Raw genomic sequence first — 20,038 nt, forward strand, 5'->3', positions numbered from 1 at the left:
ATATGATTTGATCGTAGCTGGCAGATTGGCGATCCCAAACGGCGGCCAACTGGATGGGCCTTGCCCCTCAATGGGTAAAGAAGGCTAAAAAGCTCCGGCCGACGACCCTGCATCGAGCAAAAGCGCGGATAACGTACAGCTAATATACAGGCGGGTTGGCCGGCTCTTGTCTCACGCACGTAAACGACTCATTCAGCCAGCATCAGGCGCACGTCAAACCCGTCACACCACCTATGGGCACAAGAGTAGCATCGGGGAAGACTCAGCTCGGCCAATTGGGGGCATACAAGTTGGCCGAGCGTGCCGCTAGCAGTTTGCCGATCACACGGGCATGAAGGAAATCAAAGCAAACCGAACTCTGGATGCCATTCGAGAAGGAAGAAGCCATTCCAGCGACTAACAGCAAGCAGCAGAAAGGAGAGCTCGTTCTGAAGATCCCCTAAAACCGAAATAGAAGCACCTGGGAGAAGAAGAGAGGAAAGAGGGGGGCAATTGAGCAGGCATGGGCAGCCAATCAGCCATAGGTGTTAACATTCCGCACATGGACGGAATTGTCAAGCATGTGCTTTTCGACAACTTGCAAAGTCCGCGGCATCTCGAAGGCTTCTAGCGGGCCGATACCCGGTCATCGCTGTGCGAGTGGCATGACCAGGGCTTGCGATGAAGCAAACTGCGGGGGAGATTGTCTTTTGTCCGGGACCTCCCAACGAGCTTTTCGATTGCGACGGCCGTTGCGGTCAGCCCGCGTTACGCTGACTAACCTTTCAGAGGGCGGCCAGAACAAATGAGCTGCTGAGATTGAAATCAATAGCCACAATTGCCTAATGGCTGTTAGTTCCTGCTTTAGCCCGGCGGAGTTGGTTTGACTCGAGAAGAAAAGCTAAAACACAGCTTAAGCTGCTCCAAGTCCCCTTTTTCTCCATCTCAACCTCCACAAAGGGCTGTTTCGTTTCTCGCGGCCTTTGCACCAGTCAAGTTCGCTCCGACGGGCCTGGCCGCTGCTAGAGCTCAGTTTTGAATCCGAGCCTTTGACTCGACTCGGCTCTTCCCGCTTCCGCTATATCGGGCGATCCTCTGGCTTCGCGGCTGGGAGGAATATTACTCAGCCCCACAGAGTTTGCGGTCTGACAACTGACCATCACGGAGGTGTTTATGCCTATTGCTGTTGCTTGTTGACTCGAGAGACGCAACGGCATCGTGTTGATCGCTTCGCACGGGGCTCCAGGACCCAGAGAAGCCGACTTCCATTTATAGAACGCGCATAAGCCCGGACCTAGATTCGGTCTTTGCTTCAATCTTTTTGTGAGCGAATCACGCGTCCCAATTCTAACGCGACCATGGGATTGGCCGGTCTTGTTGAGCGCGCAAGGCTCCCTTACGTCTCGCAATGGATTGTAAGTCGCTTCCGCCGTAGGCGCGCCGTTACCACGATTCCTGCGTGCCACATCTTCCCTTTCAATGCTCCGACTCATCCTTCGTACGGCCGGTAACCTTGACCGTTGGGCAATGGCTAATTGATGACCCTTGTTGGCGCGTCTTAGAATGATGATATTCGTCCCGTGGAGGCTGCCAGGCGAACATGGGGCTTCTGGACCTTTCATAATTACTGTAAGTGGCTATTCGTTGAAATGAGAGCGCAATGCTCCGTATAGGCGAATTGAGATCCTTGGCTGACAAAAATAAACTTTGTCCCCTACTAGGGCTGCTGATCAACTGCAACATTGCAACTTTCCTCACGGGAAGCGCACTGATACCCCTGGGCCTCAATTATTGGCAGGCTATTATTGGTATGTCCATCATGCTTGAAGCGAGAGCGGCTCTTGGATCGGTTGGCTGACAGGTTATCGTAGCCATTGTCATCGGAAATATCATTGCCACCACTGCAATTGTCATCAGCTCACTGTCGGGAGCCTACTATCACAGTAAGCATCATCATCATCCTCGCGTGCCTCACCAAAGGAACTTTAGTGTGTTAATCAGCTTCTTTGCAGTTGGCTTCTCTGTGTATAGCCGTGCCGTCTGGGGCATGTGGGGGTCTCAATTTGCCATCTGGAACCGTATATTCTTGTGTCTTGGTATGTTGCATCTCATCTCGTCTTGCAAATATGATGTGTAGCGTGCTAACCATTGGTTAATCAGTCTGGTCAGTGGATTGATGGTATCAACAACGGACATTGTCCGACAACTCGGCAGCTTTGCTAACTGTTGTGACGCATATACAGGTACGGCTTTCAGTCATGGGTTGGCGGCCAATGTTTCGAGCTCATCTTACTTTCGTGGGATCCCAACTATGAGTCTCACATCCCCAACCACATGCCTGCCTCGACGGGCATGACCACGGCCCAGTTTGTGTCGTACATCATCTTCTTCATCATCAGCCTTCCCTTTGTGTGGATCAAGCCGCACCGTCTGCAGAAGTTCTTCTACTTCGCCAGCGCGGTGACCATGGTATTCTTCATAGTGCTTCTAATCTGGGCTTTGGCAACCATGGGCCACGGAGGCTTTGGGGACACTATAGACTCGGCAACCACCATTCCCAAGACGGGCGGTCCGGGCAGTCTCGCCTGGCTCATGATATATGGAATCATGTCCACCGTTGGCTCCATTGCCGCCGGCATCCTGAACCAGAACGATTTTGCACGTCTATCGAGGAAGCCGATGGATGCCGTCTGGGGCCAGCTCATCCCATACGGAGTATACAGCATCCTGACATCGGTCATTGGCATTCTGGTTGTCGGAGCCACGCAGCGGAGATTTGATGGCGAGGCCGTCTGGAACCCACCGACCATCTTTGTTCGCCTATTGGAAAAGGACAACAGCCCCGGGACCCGCGCCGCGCTCTTCTTTGCGGGGGTTGCCCTGTGCATCTCGCAGATCGGCAGCAACGTGCCTGGAAACGCGCTGGCCGGCGGCATCGATCTGTCGTCGGTGTTCCCGCGGTACATCAACATCCGCCGAGGCGCCTACATCACGGTGATGCTGAGCCCGATTGTCAACCCCTGGCAGCTGGTCAACACGGCGACGACGTTCCTGTCGGTGCTGTCCAGCTACGGCGTCTTCCTGGCGCCGATGACGGGCATGATGTTTGCCAACTACATCTTCGTGAACAAGCGCAAGGTCAAGGTTGACGATTTGTACCACGGCCACAGCGGCAGCATATACTGGTACAAGTACGGCATCAACTTCCGTGCCCCCATTGCAGTAAGTCTAGTCTCGTCCACTCTTCAATCTTTGTTGTAGCGCGCAAAGCTAACTCCGTCCCGATAGTGGGCCGTGGGGGTTGCTCCAACCCTGCCCGGCTTTATCGCGGCCGTCAACTTGTCCGTGTCGCTGCCCGCCGGCATGACGGAGCTCTATTTCCTCAACTACCTGTACGGCTTTGTGTCCAGCGCCGTCGTCTATGGGCTGCTCCACTGGATCTTCCCTGCCAGGGAGGTTGATGATTTCGTCAAGAATGCCCCCAGCGCCAGGGAGGTCCAGCAGCATTACACAGACCGCTGGGAGGTGGATCTGTCCCAGGCAGGCCACATCCTGTCGGAAGACGACAGCTCGGGAATTACGCATCTGGACGTAAACACAAAGCATGAGCCCACTGCCGTATTTTGAGTTGATGAGTCAGGCAGATGGCTTTTTTCCAGTTCCCGTTATAGAGCGATCTGCAATCGTTTTGAGTTATGACTTTTAACCAGCCAAGCTACATGTACTGAGAGGCGATGCTGGATGTATGTACACCGCTTTGCATTGTTTGGATCATTCGTACAGCGACACCATGTGGTTTCCATTGCAGTTTGATTTGATATAAAAATTTGTGCTGTTTATCTAATAGAATACAGAGGAGACTGTTTGGGTCTACATACTACCGCTGTCATGAACAATGACGAATTATGCTCGCGTGAATTCAATGTATGGCGTACATCTTCCCCGAACCTACATTTGTCTTTCATACCTAGACGGTACATGCAATTAAGTTGCCCGATCCCCATGTGTTGCTTCTTGACCCTTGACGCCCTGGATATCTGCCCAACTTAACCTTTATTTTAGGCATCGTCGTAGCCCTCAAGGTTGTCTCGAGAATTGGCCGACGGTGAGACATGGGCCGCAGCCATGCCGGGAACAGCAGGCCTGTGATAAGCCCGAGCAGCCATTCGTCTTACACCATTTCACCTCCGTGACCCGCCAGCATTTCCTACAGTAGCTCCTATATGCACATGCGTTGGATGCAGAATCCATCGCCAATCGTTACTGTAGCACACAGAACGGAGCTTGGACTAAGCGATGTGCGCTACGGATTAGGGGGCGCTGTCCACTGTGCCCCCCCGTAAGGCGGCCACTAACGCGCTAGCCCCCGTGCGCCAAAACCGCACAAACCGCCAGCGATGCAGCCGTCCAGGCGCCATAGGCGAAGTGCGAGCTTCAGGGCCAGTCACGTTACTCGCTCGCTCCCAGCCGGCCTCGATCACGACACGCGGCCCAGAATCCGTTCCCCGCTACGTGTCGGCCAACTCGGACGAGTCTGCAACGGAGCCTGGACGCGCCGCACAAGAAGCTTCGCCGCAGCGTTCGCCGAGCCACGCGACTGCTTTTGCTTTGTTTGTCTCGTCCTCACCATCTCCACCCGCGGTGCGGCGAAGACACGAGCCCCCAGCCAGCCCAGCCCAGCCAGTCCAGCCAGTCCAGCTCCAGCTCCAGCCCGGACGCCGCACGACTCGCTCGCCGTCAAACGCTCGAGTGACGCACGACATGCTCAGCGGCGCCGACCCGTTGGCCCAAGGCCAGGCCCGTCCCCGCAAGTTCACCATCCAGAGCCAGTTCGGCCGGGCCAGACAGCCGCGGAGCCGCAAGAACCGGCCCTGCGACGCCTGCCGGAGGCGCAAGACGGCCTGCGTGATCCCCTCAGAGCCTCCCTGTAAGTGAAGAGCCTCCATGCCGGCCTGTCTTGTCCCAGGAAGCTGTGTCGTTCCCAGAGGCTGCTGCTGCTGCTGTCTGCCAGATCCTACCACGCGTCAACGAGGGGGTGGGGGCTGTTGGTCTGATGCGTTGTTTGGGCTGTTGCGTGTGGACGACGTTGCGGCGTGCTCGAGATGAATGACGCTCAGACGGACGCATCTCAGCAGTGACGAGCAGTACTCTATACACGCCACGCACCCCCTTCTTTTCGCCGTATGCATGTGTATGCGAGGCGTCCCGTTGGCCGATACTACGCATCTGCATGCTGCATCTCTCCACTGCATCTTGATTTGTCTCGTCCCGCTTCCCGATATCCCAAACTCTACGGCGCCACCGAGTGCTAAATTCAACTTCGCAGGTCTATTCTGTAAGAGCAGGGGAATAGTGTGCAAGTCTTCGCCAACCCCTGATGAGGCCTCGTCTCAACAAGAGAGCGAGAGTGCCACTGAAAATGGAGTCTCTGAAGCCGAGCTCGTCACGCCTCCAGCCATGGGCTCTTCGCCGGCTCTGCCACGCCGTAGCGTCTCGCATTCTAGCCCGGCGGACACTATCCAGTCGTCGGCAGGACTCAGTGCCGCCGGAGACCTGAGTCTGGAGCAACAGTCGTCCGCACCCGCGGCAGTTGTACATCAGGGCTTGATTCGCCAGAACGGGCCTACTGAAAACACTTTGGAACCAACCTCATATGGCCTCTCTCCTCCAGTCCCTCTGGCATCTGATTATCCTCTTCATACACTTGAAGATAACTTCAACAGGACGGCTCACTCAATGGGGCCCTCGGGTGAACAAGACATATACCTCCTGGATGCCTTCAGATGCCTCATCATAAACGAGAATGATGAGCTCGATGCCAACATCATCCAGGTGTATCCTGGAGGCCCTACGGCAGACGATCGTCCGGTTCACTTCCTGCTATTGGAAAATGAGAACCCCGACTTCACCAATGAAGCAAAGCAAGCCGCCTCGGATGAAACTGAGACGTTGGCATGGCCCTACGGCGATCACCTGGTGCGCTTGTATTTCAAGCATGTCCATCCTATATACCCCGTGGTCACCAAATCCCGTTTCCTACGTCAGTACAAGACCAACAAGATGAAGATCCCCGCTTCGTTGCGCGGTGCAATCTATGGCATGGCGAGCGTCTTCTGGGATATTAAAGAGGCTTGTCCCTTTGAGCAGCACCAATGCATCGACCACGCCCACGAGGCCCTCAGGCGCGAACATGAAAACCCCAATCTATTCAGCCTACAAGCAGGCCTTTTGCTTCACCACATCACACCGCCCGATGTCGACAGCGTTGAAACGCCGAGCATGTGGACCATGACGGCACAGACCACGGCGTGTGCCCAGACAATAGGCCTTCATCAAGATCCTAGCCGATGGAGCATTGAACCGTGGGAGAAAAGAGTCAGAAAGAAGCTTTGGTGGGCAGTATACGCTTCAGACTGCTGGTCTTCAATATGCCATGGGAACCCTCCGCACATAAGCCACGCGTCATTCAGCACAGCTCCGCCTGACATGGACGACATTCGAGCTGACGAGACTGTTCCCGAGGATTTACGGCACATGGTCGATCCTGAAGATGCCGTCTTTCAGATTTCGGTTGGCGCTCGATTCTTGCAATTTATCAATCTCACAATGGTCCTGAGAGATGTATTAGACTGCAGCTTGTAAGTTGACTTTGCTACACAAAATCTCACCTTCAACGTAGTTGCTAACAAGACATCATCTGCGCAGTCAAATTCGACCCAGCCTATCAACCTTGGGCGAGAGGGCAGTACAATTAAACATCTTGCGAGACAAGTTCAAAGATTGGCATGTCCTGCTTCCGCAATGCCTTGCTCTTGGTCCTGAAAGAGGACAGGATGTAGCTAGCAACTGTGAGTGGGGGATCCTAACAGAGGGATTCCTTTGAGTAGAAAAAGAGATACTAACATATTCTGCCCAGGTCCCCTACATCTTACGTATTATGCTGCTCAAGCGCTATTGTACCGAGGTTTGATGTACCCTGCCACTAGAGCAGCCAAGGCCAACCCCGAGTCAAATCTTCGAAAGTGGTTTATTCACGCTCTCAGCGAGTTTCAGAGCTTCGTCAGCTTTTTCAGTTCCATCTCTGAAGAAGATTTGCGTGGCTTTTGGTGCCGCCGTAAGTATTGACAGCCATGACGACTTTGTGAAAAACGTCTTGCAACTGCGCTAACAAAGAAAAACAGATGCTCGGTCTCAGCTGATTTTATGTGGCAACTTTCTTATTTACCTCTTCCTACTGGCCTCTGACCAGGGACACATTGAGGCTGCATACCAGCTTCTACAAGATTTTCATCACGCTCTGAAGCGCCTTGGAGAAACCACTCACAAGCCTGGACGGCTGCTTCTACGACCTGTCAGACTCCGACTGGATTCTTTCTTCCGCCAGGCGGCTACAATCTTGCGTGGAAATGATGGCCTGTAAATAGAGAGAAAAAAAGTCGGTTATTTTGTATGCAAAAGTTGGCATAGTTGCTTCATTTGTAATATAGCGTTGGATATTAGCCCTTGCTTGTTGCTGATTGCATGTTGAAAGAAGAAAATAAAATGGTACCATCTTGCAGCCGCTGAGCTCGGTTTTTTTGTTGAAAACACTCATGTCATTCTGACCTTGTTGTCTGTATAGGTAGGTCCTCTACTTGGCAATAATGCATGCCTAGTACCTATCATTTATACTGTGAGTACCTATATGCAGCTTAGTTATATACATTCCAGATCCCTTGCTTCCTTGCCAATCATACATACAATGCTCTTATGCAAAACAGAAACTCCCTTGTCCCAATTTCATAAAGTTTAACATATACTAAACAGATCGCTGAAGTCCAAGCTGGTTCCACAGCTTCTGCGCAAATGCGTTACCAATTTCCCATTTCCTCGCCCCGTGCGCCAGTATCGCAGCAAATGGCGAAAGCCAAACCCCTACATTGCATTTACATACCTGGACTCCGTTGAGCCAGACATCACCCCCAGTTCGTATCCAGCTTTCCACTTCGGGGCTCTTCCCCGTCTCTAGACGCACAAAGCCAAAGTCCAGCCCGTCAACGAGCGGCACATTCATGCAATCGCAGGTGCACGTCATGCCGTTGTTTTGTATCCACGTCCATAAAATGCCAGCCCCTACCGCGATGGTCATGTGGGCGATGGGATCGACGACTTCGGCTTTCAATTCAGAGGGGGACACATGGCCGCTATAGACGCGGTATGCGACGATGGCATGTGAGACTGCAATTCTGCTGTCCATGGACATTGCCCACTCCTTGATTTCAGCGGTATTGGGGGGGTTCGGGAGAGTAATGCCGCAGGGGGCCAGGCTTGATGTGATGCCTGGGAGATTCTGCATGTAGCTTTGGGCGTCGGCGTAGATGTGCATGCTGAGGAGGTGGTACATCATGGTGGCGCTAAAGACATACGAGAAGAATCGGCCCCGTGAGTACTTTTCCCAGTCATTGTGGAAAGGCTCTTCCGAGCCCATGTACGCTCTAAGCAGGAACTCAATGTGCATCTTGTGTTGTTCTGGATCCATCCACAAAGCAGCCATGCCGTCCAGTTGCAGCTTGCAGCGCTTTAGACGGGTGGCTATCAGCTCTTTCTGGTCGGCGGATGCGCATAGTGCCGGGTTCGGGTTCCCTCGCATCTTGCTCAGGATCCAGACGTAGTTGGTCACGCCCATCATGCGGATTTGTATGTCTTCGACGAGCATGACGGGCGATATTGGCTGTTGAGATCCCAGCGCGAGGTCGCAGATCTTGTACGATGATCGCTCCAGGGGCTCGGAAGGCCATCTCCTGAAGAAGACATCGAGGCCATAGGCGTTCCATAGGGCGAATGTGGAGGTTAAGCCGAGGCTCATTTCTTCGCGTTGGACTGATGGTGGTTGTTGCGTTAATAGGGATATATATGTGTCGAGTTTGAACAGATTGGTGGTTAGCCTAAAAGGGGGGGGTTAGCATGGCACTTGGACTACACAGGGGAATTATATTTTCTCACCTTTTCCACTTTTCCTTCATGGCAAACGCCCATGGGGGGAAATCGCCGCTGAAATGGATCCGAATCTGATGCTCCACGGCCTCGGCGTTGAAGACTTTGAGTTGTCGGAATACAGTGACAAGAAGGCTGTATAGGAGGCGACCTTTTTTCATGAGTGTGTCATTCTGTAACCATCAGTTAGGATCTGTCTCGCATCTCTGCTGGAAACTGGCACAACATACCCCACATTCAAATGCAAAAATAACATTCAACAAGGCCGATTGAAGGGTCCTGATGGGCCAGACGCCGGCAGCGTCCACAGTAGTTTCTGTCTGCAAGAGTTCCGCCATGTAAGTATACTACCTCTCCATATAATTGAGAGGGCGACTTACAAGATCAGCGAGGAGGTTCTTGACAAGGATGCTGTGGATGTCGTATACGAGGCTGTTGTCTGCAGTCTCGTTCCGGACCCAAGAGCCGATCATGATGGCGGTGCTTCTTAGCCCGATGGAAATCACCTCCCGCTCAAAGGTTGGGATGTGCAATATGGGCCACCGGTCATGGAAGTTTGTGATGTATGCTCTTAGACATTCCGAGGACCACTTTTCTATCTCTTCAGGCAGTTGTAGTCGATTTCTTGACATTGTTTCCGATGATAGGGGGTTGGAAATGACGTTGAGGATTAGTTTCAGCCCCGCCGTGGCGATGGATGGATCCAGATGCTGCGTTGCCTGATCTGCAGGGCCCACGATATCTGTGTAGCTGGTGGAGAGGCTTGTAACAGTCTTAACAGTGCCATCGGCATCTGAGGTCGGTATGCTGGGCGTGGGAGTATCGGGCGAGTGGGATTTAGAAGTCGATGGCAATGAAGAGACGCTTCTTCGCTGTAAATCAGACGTGCCATTGGGCCCAGGCCCTCTTGTGAAAGCACAGTCTATCCCTCGCTTGGTACATAGAGAGCACCGCGTGCCTCCATCACATCGGATCTTGCTGGCGTGGCAGGCATCACAGGCTCGTACCCGTTTAGAATCCGAATGAGCAGGGCCATCGTGTAATGTCAGATGGCGGCGAAGAAGATCACTATAACGACCGGGTTTTCTAACCTTTAGCCTGCGTCCCTTTGGTCGGCTCACGACGGAGGAGCTTGGTTTCCTCTTCATTTTACTCTGGCAGGAAAAGGGGGGGGAGGGGGCAGCAGGTACTTCTCAACTCACCTGCGACTAAACGATCGAGAGCACACATGGCACGTAAAAGAGGGACTGCTATGTATAGCCTGATGGCGGCGAAGGTGCTCTTTGCGAAGGAAGCCTCTTCCGCAGTGGCAGACGTGACGCTGTCCTGATGGGGGGGGCCATCTCCTGAGGCTATTGGTGTCTCCCACTTCCCATCCGAAGGTGGACTCTCTCGCGACGTCGTTACGGAGCACGTTTGTAGTATGCGATGGGCTTTGCCGGGGGATCTCGTTAGCCAGGCCTGCTGTCTAACAGATCCGCTTATGCGGCTGAACGAGTGAACGAGTCCCGATTGGGGCAAAAGCCCATCCAGATTCGCCCTTTGCTCTCCTTGAGAACCCTCGATGGTGTGTATTTCGAACCTGGAGAGGGAGATCTTGAATGGTGCTTTTGGCGGCAAACCCACTCAAACTCCACGAAAGCCTCTCCCACCGGAGCCGAGATCTCGAGATGCGATCCCGCGAGTTTAGTGGCGGGGTTGCGCGGGATTGGTAACAAGAAAGATTGAAAAGCAGTTCGGCGAATGGTCCCAGAGAGGGCTTAGAAAAATTACCAAGCAACCAACAGCTCGGGGCGCGATAGGCTTTTTTGGCGGTTGAGATCAGATCAGATTTCGGAGCGGTGGGTGGGATGAGATGTCTAGTTGATTAAAAACCCAAAGGTACAAGTCAAAAGTTGATAAAAGACAAATGCGCTAAAATAAAAACGGCAAATCAGCGTTGGTATCGGACAAACGAATCTAGAAAACTACTCAGAAATAGCCTGTATGACAGAAGAACAAAAAGGAAAGAAGAAAAAAAGAACCAAAACATCTGGGCGCGTGGCCGACAAGGCTCCGGGGTAGTAGCCAGAGGATGATAAATCTGCTTCTTTATCCAAGGCCGTGGGAGTTTTGGCCTCGGCCATCCCACTTTGAAAAGACATGGCGGAACCAGCTTCGGTCAAGAGAGTCGTCGGCATCTCCCACTCCAAAAGAAGCCTAGGCCGCGATGGCTACGATATGTCATCCGCCCAGCCGTGCCTGTTTCCAGCCTAGGCGCGCGGCGGCTCCCCCTCGGAGGCAGTCCCGGAGAGCGGTCCTGGAGTTGGGCCACTGAGATGGAGAGATTGCTGCCGGGATTAGCAGCCAAGCGGAATTAGTGGCAGGGTGGCAGAAGGAATTAGCAGGATGCTACCCTTCGTGAGCAGATGGAAATGCAAATGCACATGCAGATGGATATAAGCGTCAAGACTACAGTAAAGCCGTCAGAAGTTGCGAGGGGTAAAGTGGCAGAAGCAGATGAAGCGGTATATACGGTGAATACGGTGAATACAGCAGAATACGTGTGACAGAGGGCGTAAGAGTCTCGTTATAAAGGCATGTTTACAGCTATACCACTAATATTCTCCATTGTTTTGTAGCCCAGTTGCCATCACTCAGCGAGAACACGAAATTATGGGGGCGAGTCTCTGTAAGAGGCTAAGAGATTGCATAATCGCGGAGCATCCTGAGCAACTCCCAACACTGGCGGTGCTTGCCAATCATAGCCTTCTTCAAGCTGAGTAAAAAGGCGTTTGTAATGTGGGATGAAATGGCGCAAGTAGAATGCAACACGCAATACACCGAATCTCATGATGCCTCTGCTCATGTTTAAAAGAGAGAGAGTCGGCAGTGGTCATGTCCATTTACACAACAGACTCTCAATAGATCCAGCATCAAGCTCTTACAACTTTTTTGCTAAACAACAATAACAACAACACCCCCACACACAAGAAAAGAAGAAAGAAAAAATGGCTGCTCTTCTCAAAAATGTTGCCCTCATCGGCGCCAGTGGCAGTGTAGGCAAAGTCCTTGTAGATGCCTTTCTCAACGACAAGCGATTCAACGTCACCGTCCTCCGTCGTGGCAGTTCCAGCGCCACTTACCCCAGCGCCTTCAAGGTTGTCGACGTCGACTATGATTCTCTCGACTCTCTAACGGCTGCTCTCGCCGGCCAGGATGCGGTTGTATCGGCCATCAACCCAATCACGCCCGTCGACACACAGAAGAAGTTCATCGATGCTGCCATCGCCGCCGGCGTCAAGCGCTTTGTGCCTTCAGAGTTCGGCTGCGACTTGAACAACGAGCTTGCTCGAGCGCTGCCCGTCTTTGCGCCAAAGATTGCCATCCAGAAATATCTCAAGGAAAAGGCCGAGTCATCCCCGCTCACGTACACCTTTGCATACAGCGGCCCGTTTTTGGACTGGGGCTTGGAGCACCAGTTCCTCCTGAAGACGGTGGACAGTAAGCCCAAGCTCTTTGACGGCGGCAACACCGTCTTCAGCACCACCAAACTGGACACGGTGGCCGCAGCCGTCCTGGCCATCCTGTCCAAGCCCGAGGAGACCAAGAACCGCGAGGTCCGGTTTCAGAGCGCAGCCATTTCGCAAAACGGGCTCTTCGCGCTGGCCAAGGAGGTTGCGCCTCAGCGAAATTGGGAGCCCGAGGTGGTCAAGATCGACGACATTGTTCGTGTTGCCGACGACAGGTTGGCAAAGGGATTGTTGGGCCCTGAGACTTTCATTCCTTACCTTGTCCGCGCCATCAACGATCCGCGGTATGGCCCCAAGTTTGAGACTCTCGACAATGAGTTGCTGGGATTGAAGCAGGTGACGGAGGCGGAGATTAAGGACATTCTCAGGCAGTACTTGAAGGAGTAGGTCTATACATTTGTTGCTGAATAGGATAGGCCCTGTGTTTTGAAACGGACTTTTAGAATAAACATAAAATACACAGTATTCACATTCTTCAGTTGGATTCCCGAGTTGCATGCCGTCCGTCCGTATCGATGACGCATGACTAATTGTGTGACAAATGGTTACTTCGCCGTCAATGTGGATAAGAGCAGAGCACACGGCATTTCCCCTATTGGTTACGATCACCTGGCAGGCTACGTGCGTAATCTTGCAATCTCACCCGTCTTGGCGGAGTCGACAACGCAGGGGGGCTGTCGAATCGAATGTTGTGCATAGGCAGTTCAAATAGTGCTGATTTGCTACCCTAATGCCAGATTTAATGGCGATGCCTCGTTAATCTCACCGGCGGGCTTCGAAGATTGTTCACTTGGTTGGGGGGGTGCAGCGGGAATCCGAGATGTCGTGTCACATCTCTCGGCTTGTCATGTGTCATGTCGTGAACACTCCTACTAAATGGCTAAAGGGTTGTTGTCATGGCGGCGAAGGAGGCGTCGTTTCACAGCATGGTTACACAGCAGCCTGCTGAACTGCTCAGTTATTGAACGTCTTCACCTTGTCTTGAATGACGAGTATTATGTGAATAAGCCATCTGTGCAGTCTTTAATATATGTAGCAGTAATTTCACAGATAGAAGCCATAAGAGTATCGTTGCTTTCATTTTTTAATATCATCGCCGTACAAACAAAGCTCAAGTCTTCGTCGCCATTTAAACCAAGAATTTTAGTTCATCTGGACTCGACTGTTCAGGATATACTCATGGAATATCACTCTTTATATGGTTTTAGCTTCGGGTCTGGGTCTCTTCTACTGTCCGCTGAAGACGAGCTCGGCCTTATTCAAACAGAATATGAGCAATGGCAGCGCTTGTTCGAGCTTGACTCAGAAGTATGGTCTTGCGTTATTCTCACCGTCTACGCTATATATGGTTAACGTTTCAACAGGCGTTTACACCGTTACCATTACCAAATGACCGCTACGAAGCACACCAGATGGCAGCTGCACAACGTATTGGCATTCACGATGACTACGCTCAAGATTTCTACTATCAACATGCTAGACGAATAAGCGATGCCTACGAGGATTTGCATCAACCACAGTCCGCCGACTGGGCTTCTATTTCCGATACAAGGGCTGAGAGTTTAGTGGGCGTATCCAGAAATGAGCCCCAGTACCTGTCAGATTTGCCCGACGAATCTATGCGGCAGATTATATACTCGGATTCTTACCAGAATAGACTTGCTCCGGGGCTGTATATATATAGACATGGTATTTCTCCAGAAAATGAAGCAGGGGCCCCGCCGGTACCTTTTGCGGGTATGCCTGAAGACGGAAATAACGCATTCAGGGCAATGGTTGAGTCCGAAGAGGAATATTCTAATGATGAGGATACCATCTTTGACGTTGCGTCTGAAGAAGAGAGCATAGATGATCAACGGGGATTCGAAGGCGATGATGAAGGCATCGATGATGGCGATGAAGATGGCGATGATGAAGACAGCGACAGCTGCATGGATTTAGGCGAAGATGAAGATGAGGATAGTGTGGAAGTAGACGAAGAGGATGGCGAAGCCATGCACATGCGAGAAGAAGTTCCCTTAATGAGGATTACAAGGCGCTCCATCTTTGATCAAAACTTCCCAACGATATTATGCGAAGAAGAAACCTGGGAAGTTCAATGGCCAAGTGGCACATGGCAGAATGCGTTCAACCGGACAGGACAGAATTAGATGGCAAATGACGTTGAATGTCTTTTGTAATAAATATCAAGTCTTTGCCGGCTCTCTCTCTATTGTCTCCAGCTCTTCGTACCTAGACAAGTAGACTCTCAGTGTACGCAGAACAAAACAAGTAAACAATCCATGGCTAACATTCAGCCCAAACGCTCAATAGGTATCACACTCTAATCCTCCTCTTCCGAATCCTCAACCGTCTTGACAGGCTTCTGCTGCGGCGGAAACTTCATCTTCCTCGTCCCCTCAACTCCCCAGCCTCCCAGGCCGCCAGCAGCGCCCTCGCCAGCAAATCCCGATGCCGCTCCAATGGCGAGCTTGCCGGCGGGTTGATTCCCCGCCACGCCGGGCGCCGTCTCGGCCCACGCGTTGAGCTGGTCGCGCGTCTTGCCGGTGTACTTGAGGATGTCTTCGTCGGTGGCGCCGGGGCCGCGCTTCTTGTCTTCGTAGCGCCGGTAGAGGCTTTTCTTGCCCTCGGCGTTGTCTGTCGAGTCGGGGCTTGAGTTGGAGTTGCCCATTGCGAATTCGTCTCGGTGAGCGAGTTGTTTTGAACTAGCTGTGGTTGTAAATTGTTGTTGTAGTTTGTAATGTGTAGTTGAGTAAAATGATCAAACCGGCGTTGACTCGTGATAAATTCTGCTTTGCAAATAAAAACCAAGAAGCAGCTGAAGCCGAGTTATATAAATCATTGTACTACACGCCATGTTTCTCAGCCGCAGACTAACAAGTCCCTATTGAAATCACGCGTCTTCTTCAGGCCAGTCACCGTCATGATCGACTAGTTAGTCCAGGCCCCGAAAACATGCATACTCGGATTTTGGCACCGATTTGATCATTAATCTCGTGGCTCACTCGCCTCACTCGCCTCGGAAAATGCGGGGTTTTACAAAAGGGCCGATGGAATGCATCGCTCCCTTTCGTAGCACAGCTCAGCCTCACATTGTGCCTCGATTCGGCGCACGTTTTACGCGGACCAAACGCCACCATTTTGTCGGGATCGTCGAGTGCTCCGCTACCCCATTGGGCCATCGCCCAATGGTGTGAATAGGTAAGCAAAAAGTCGACGGCGCCGTTTGCCAAGATGCTGTCAAAGGGCGCTGTCATCGGCTCAAGCCGAAGCCGAGGCAGCCTCAGATTTCGACAGGTCCAGAGTCGTTGGTGGACGTATCTTTGGGTGTATTTTCAGCCGTATCTGTAGGTGTCTCTGATGGTGTCTCTGTAGGTGTTTCTGTAGGTGTCTCTGCAGGTGTCTCTGATGGTGTCTCTGCAGGTGTCTCTGCAGGTGTCTCTGCAGGTGTCTCTGCAGGTGTCTCTGCAGGTGTCTCTGCAGGTGTCTCTGCGTGTGTCTCTTGAGGCGTCCCTTTGCCGGCCTCGCCCTCCTTGTTCTTCTTCACAGCCACCGTCTTCCTCCGGCCGCCTGCAGGGCGTCTATAGCCCAGCTTCCGCAGCGTGTGGCGGATACAGTACTCGCCCACGTCCCAGCCAAGCGCCTGCGGAATCTTGCCAAAGGGCATCAGCTCGTTCTCCTTGGACGCCTCCATAAAGGCCTTGAGCTCCTGGACCTGCGCCTCTGTGAGCTTTGATGGGCGTCCCGGGCGCGTGATGGGCGTGTCCGTGTGCGAGAGGGCGTACTGGACCTGGCTGAGAGACAGGTTGAGCTCCGCGCTGATGGCGGCGTGAGTGTAGCCCAGCCGGCGCATCAGCTGAGCATCGCGGCGTTGGTCGCGCGTGGTGTCGGGGCGTCTCGACTGCTCTGCCTGGTCTTCCATCTTGCAGACAGGTCTGAAAACCGCTGCCACTCCTATTACCCAGGAGCATCAAACAAGATTGTTCGACCGGCGGGCCAGGGGCAGCAAGCAGTCAACGGCGTTTATTATAGAGCGGCGTTTATAAAAGATATGAGCGTCTGGCCTGTGGGGAACGATCGTCGTTTATCTACAGGGCATTCTGTCCAACGCGCCTCTTACCAATCTGTTATAAAACCGGGCTGCCAAGTCGGCCTGGATGGCACCATTGGTTGCTCTATATATTGCCCAAGGGGGGAAGACACAAGGGACTCGAAAAAGCAAGAGATAGGAAATAGGAAAGATTAAGGTCTTTTAATTACCCGTCGGCTATGTAGAGCCCACCCACAAGGGGCCAGGATAGGAACATTGTTATACGACTTTCTATCGCGTTGAGGGTGTATTTTGTCCTGGCACTGAAACACAATCGGAGATTTCAATGTGGGACCCGGGATTTTGCCTCCAATCATAGCATCACTTCACGTATAAGAAAAAAATTACAAAGATTGGAGCACGGATGTTATTGCAAAGTCTTAATATTTCCCATTTCTTCTCTATGATTAAACTGCTCTCTTTCTTTCTTTTTTCTTTCCCTCTCGCTTATTTCGCTTAGTTGTGAGGAGCCAATCCCAGGGTGTTGTTGGCAATGTTGAAAGCCACAAACTGCGACTTGAAGAAGATGTCACCATAGACACCCAGTCCACCTTGCGTAGTAGCCTGGAGACCGCCGAAGCAAGCTGACCATACATGTCAGTCATTAATCATTATTAATAGAGGTAGTGGGCGGATTGTAAACTTACTGTTTCCAGAAACAGGGGAAAAGTTGAGGTCGGCACCGCTGATGCGGGCGACGTAGTTGCCACCAACGTCAAGGTCAAGATCGGGGAGCTGAGCATCGCAGGGGACGGTGAAGCCACCAGCCTGAGCGTCGTTCTGGGCACCCTGAACCTGGGAGTAGTAGCCGTTGACGATGATGGGGTCGGCAAGGAGGAGGGTGGTGCCGGTGTCAGCAATGGCCTGACCACCCTTGGTAGCCTGCTGGGTAGAGCCACCGTCGACGGCAAAGGACTCGCTGCTGAACTGCCAGAAGCCCTGGCTGTTGTCGACATTGACAAAGGTAAGGTCGCCCTGGAAAGCAGTCTGGTCAACGGCACCGAAAGTGTAGGTTCCGGGAGCACCCTTCTTGAGGTCGGCGGTGAAGACGGGCTCAGCGAGAGAGCTGGCGACGTTGTCGAGGAAAGTCTTTTGCTGCTGGGGCTGGACGGTGTTGAGCTTGGAGAAGGCGAGGCCCATCAGACCATCGTTGGCCTGGTCGTCGACAAACTGCTGAGTGACAGCGGTGGCAATCTCAACAGCCTGGGCGTTGAAGGAAGCACCGCCAACGTTGACGACATCAGTGCCGACGTTGCCCTCAGCACCGGAGCCATCACCGTAGGAGACCTGGAAAGTAGCGCCCTGGATGGCCTTGAAAGTCTTGCTCTTGGTGGGGTCGAAGAGAGTGTGGCCAGCGGTGAATTGAGAGGACATTTGAGTGTTGAAGACCCAGAGATCGGAAGAGCCAGTGTCGAAGTCGAGGTTCAGGGTCTGGCCACCAATGCTGACAGGGGACAAGAACTCAACATCATTGCCTTCAGGGGTGTTGGTGACGCTTCCAGACTGGCCAGAGGGGTTGGCAGCGGGCTGAGCAGCACCGGTTCCGTTACCAGCAGCAGTTCCGTTACCAGCAGCTTGACCCTGACCCTGACCAGCCTGACCGTTGCCTTGGCCCTTGCCCTTGTGGTGTCGTCCACCGGCGTTGGCGTTACCAGCTTGACCTTGACCAGCGTTTCCATTTCCATTTGCGTTTGCGTTTGCGTTTCCGTTTCCATTACCAGCGTTGTTGTTTCCACCAAGAAGGCCAAGCTCACCAAGGATGTCGGCAAGGCTCTGGCGCTTCGCCTTGGGGGCCTCCTGAACAGGAGCCGCGGCGGCAGCAACAGCTCGGCGGGCGGCATCGGTAGCCTTGCGAACCTCAATAGCATCCTTCATGGTCTGGGGCATCTCCATACCGAACTTGCGGTAGGCCTTTGCCAGAGCCTTCAATCCATCGTTTCCAGTGAAGTTGGGGTTGGCTCTTCGCTCCACCTTGAACGAGCGCTTCTGCATAGGCACGGCCGAAACCAGGGCGATGAAGCCCAGGAAAAGGGCTGCCAAAAGAAGTCGTGAATGCATAGTAAACGAAGTTTCTAAATATAAAATAAAGAAAATAAAAATAAAGAGGGTAGTTTTGTTTTTGGCGGTTTGTGTATATACAAGAAAAAAGCGAAAATAAACCCACACCAGGTGGTTTTGAAAAGAGAACTGAATAAGAAGAAAATGAAAAGGAAAATAAAAAAATGACTTTGCTTTTCGTCCCTCACAGAGGTGGCTGGAGAAGGAAAAGAGAAGAGGAAACAAAAAAGCCAAGAGATGGGCAGAATATATACCTATGCATTCCCCCATCTCGATGGACATCGGGAACAGGGGCCCAGGAGACGCGGACAAGTCTCAGGATCTGCTACCTTGCCCAAGTGGGCAGAGCAGGAGAAGGCTCCAGGCCCATGCCAGCCTCTAGCCAGGTCCCATAAACAGCGATTCCCCATAGTTGCTGTTAGTAGTAGCGGGAGATTTCCTGTTTGCCTCCTCATTTCCATGCATTGTGATCTCTGCAGGCGGCTTCGTGGAGATGGCTGACTGGGGCTAAGCTTCAGACACAGGGCGCCTCACAATAGGTGGACCCGCGATGGCTTTGGACCGGCAACTGGCTGGAATCAACGCCATCCCGGCTGGTCTTGCTACGGCCTCGGTGCTAGCGGTTGTTTCTTCCACTCTGATCAGCCGAGAACCTGCAGCCGTTAAGCCGGGAATGGTAGGTGTTGAGGTTTTGAATCGTGATGATCAAAGCGAGCGTTTACACTCCAAGGGGCCAATGCTACCAGGTGAAATACGCCAGTAAGCACCGCGGTGAAGAGCACGGCGTTTGGCCGCGGACGATCAGCCGGTTAATTTCCAGCAGTCAATGCCCAATTTCGGCCAGAGGCATGAAAGGATCGAAGACGCGGAAATACCATTATCCAATCGACCGGAGCTGGTGTATTCGGCAATCTAATTTCATCAATCACGAGCGGACCCTCTCGCATACAAGTCCTCATTTCAAGTGCATTGAGGGCCTATTTCTGCACGATTTCGGCATCACTGCCTGCCGCTCCTCTAATCCATCCAATGCCATGACGCGGACTCCCATTCACAAATAGTAATCGCAATACGAAGCGTCTTATTCACACCGAAAGCGCTTTGACGCAGGGCCAAATGGTCAAAAACAGCTGCTGCCCCCCTTCTCTGCCGGTCTCCTTCAAACACGACGTTTCAAAGACAAAAGGACCCATAGCCAACCAAAGCCAACCAAAGCCTCAAAACGCCGCTGCGGAGACCGGCTGGCGTTTCGCAGGGGCTGAGACGCCCTGTTCATGGCGCTGAAACAGCGAGATCCCGGCGCCTGGTGGCTGAGACCCCATCTTCTGAAACGGGCAGCGTAGCGCCCACTTGGGCCAATCGTGAATATCCGCCTCTGCTGTAATAGGGGTGCGGGAGACGGGTAATCTCGCCGTTTCTTTGCTTT

The 20,038-nt window shown here is 52.7% G+C and overlaps 9 protein-coding genes across 9 annotated transcripts; 4 read left to right on the forward strand and 5 right to left on the reverse strand.

Moving 5' to 3' along the window:
* The first annotated feature begins 926 nt into the window (after positions 1-926).
* Positions 927-3,853, forward strand: TrAtP1_003048 (uncharacterized protein). Its single transcript, XM_066111726.1, has 8 exons — positions 927-1,394; positions 1,542-1,608; positions 1,701-1,787; positions 1,851-1,922; positions 1,992-2,075; positions 2,140-2,143; positions 2,223-3,201; positions 3,268-3,853. The coding sequence occupies exons 1-8, from the start codon at positions 1,338-1,340 to the stop codon at positions 3,604-3,606; spliced, it is 1,689 nt and encodes a 562-aa protein (XP_065967805.1). The 5' UTR covers positions 927-1,337; the 3' UTR covers positions 3,607-3,853.
* A 634-nt stretch (positions 3,854-4,487) lies between these two features.
* On the reverse strand, positions 4,488-4,925 carry TrAtP1_003049 (uncharacterized protein; the record flags this gene model as incomplete). Its single annotated transcript, XM_066111727.1, has 1 exon — positions 4,488-4,925. The coding sequence occupies one exon, from the start codon at positions 4,923-4,925 to the stop codon at positions 4,488-4,490; it is 438 nt and encodes a 145-aa protein (XP_065967806.1).
* A 241-nt stretch (positions 4,926-5,166) lies between these two features.
* On the forward strand, positions 5,167-7,399 carry TrAtP1_003050 (uncharacterized protein; the record flags this gene model as incomplete). The annotated part of the gene is made up of 4 exons (XM_066111728.1): positions 5,167-6,617; positions 6,685-6,827; positions 6,896-7,093; positions 7,161-7,399. 4 exons carry the CDS (start codon positions 5,167-5,169, stop codon positions 7,397-7,399), a joined length of 2,031 nt encoding a protein of 676 aa, XP_065967807.1.
* A 378-nt stretch (positions 7,400-7,777) lies between these two features.
* Positions 7,778-9,584, reverse strand: TrAtP1_003051 (uncharacterized protein; the record flags this gene model as incomplete). The annotated part of the gene is made up of 4 exons (XM_066111729.1): positions 7,778-8,903; positions 8,962-9,125; positions 9,183-9,272; positions 9,333-9,584. The coding sequence occupies 4 exons, from the start codon at positions 9,582-9,584 to the stop codon at positions 7,778-7,780; spliced, it is 1,632 nt and encodes a 543-aa protein (XP_065967808.1).
* Positions 9,585-11,787: 2,203 nt separating this feature from the next.
* Positions 11,788-12,934, forward strand: TrAtP1_003052 (uncharacterized protein). The gene has a single exon (XM_014087657.2). It carries the CDS (start codon positions 11,943-11,945, stop codon positions 12,849-12,851), a length of 909 nt encoding a protein of 302 aa, XP_013943132.1. The 5' UTR covers positions 11,788-11,942; the 3' UTR covers positions 12,852-12,934.
* A 709-nt stretch (positions 12,935-13,643) lies between these two features.
* On the forward strand, positions 13,644-14,614 carry TrAtP1_003053 (uncharacterized protein; the record flags this gene model as incomplete). The annotated part of the gene is made up of 2 exons (XM_014087658.2): positions 13,644-13,772; positions 13,829-14,614. 2 exons carry the CDS (start codon positions 13,644-13,646, stop codon positions 14,612-14,614), a joined length of 915 nt encoding a protein of 304 aa, XP_013943133.1.
* TrAtP1_003054 (uncharacterized protein) lies at positions 14,613-15,285 on the reverse strand. The gene has a single exon (XM_014087659.2). It carries the CDS (start codon positions 15,133-15,135, stop codon positions 14,788-14,790), a length of 348 nt encoding a protein of 115 aa, XP_013943134.1. The 5' UTR covers positions 15,136-15,285; the 3' UTR covers positions 14,613-14,787.
* Positions 15,286-15,747: 462 nt separating this feature from the next.
* Positions 15,748-16,913, reverse strand: TrAtP1_003055 (uncharacterized protein; the record flags this gene model as incomplete). The annotated part of the gene is made up of 1 exon (XM_014087660.2): positions 15,748-16,913. Exon 1 carries the CDS (start codon positions 16,384-16,386, stop codon positions 15,748-15,750), a length of 639 nt encoding a protein of 212 aa, XP_013943135.2. The 5' UTR covers positions 16,387-16,913.
* A 13-nt stretch (positions 16,914-16,926) lies between these two features.
* TrAtP1_003056 (uncharacterized protein) lies at positions 16,927-19,367 on the reverse strand. Its single transcript, XM_014087661.2, has 2 exons — positions 17,202-19,367; positions 16,927-17,138 (listed from the first exon to the last, which is right to left on the reverse strand). Exons 1-2 carry the CDS (start codon positions 18,892-18,894, stop codon positions 17,011-17,013), a joined length of 1,821 nt encoding a protein of 606 aa, XP_013943136.2. The 5' UTR covers positions 18,895-19,367; the 3' UTR covers positions 16,927-17,010.
* Positions 19,368-20,038: the final 671 nt, after the last annotated feature.

Source organism: Trichoderma atroviride, chromosome 2, assembly GCF_020647795.1.
Source record: "Trichoderma atroviride chromosome 2, complete sequence".
Taxonomy (NCBI): Eukaryota; Fungi; Ascomycota; class Sordariomycetes; order Hypocreales; family Hypocreaceae; genus Trichoderma; species Trichoderma atroviride.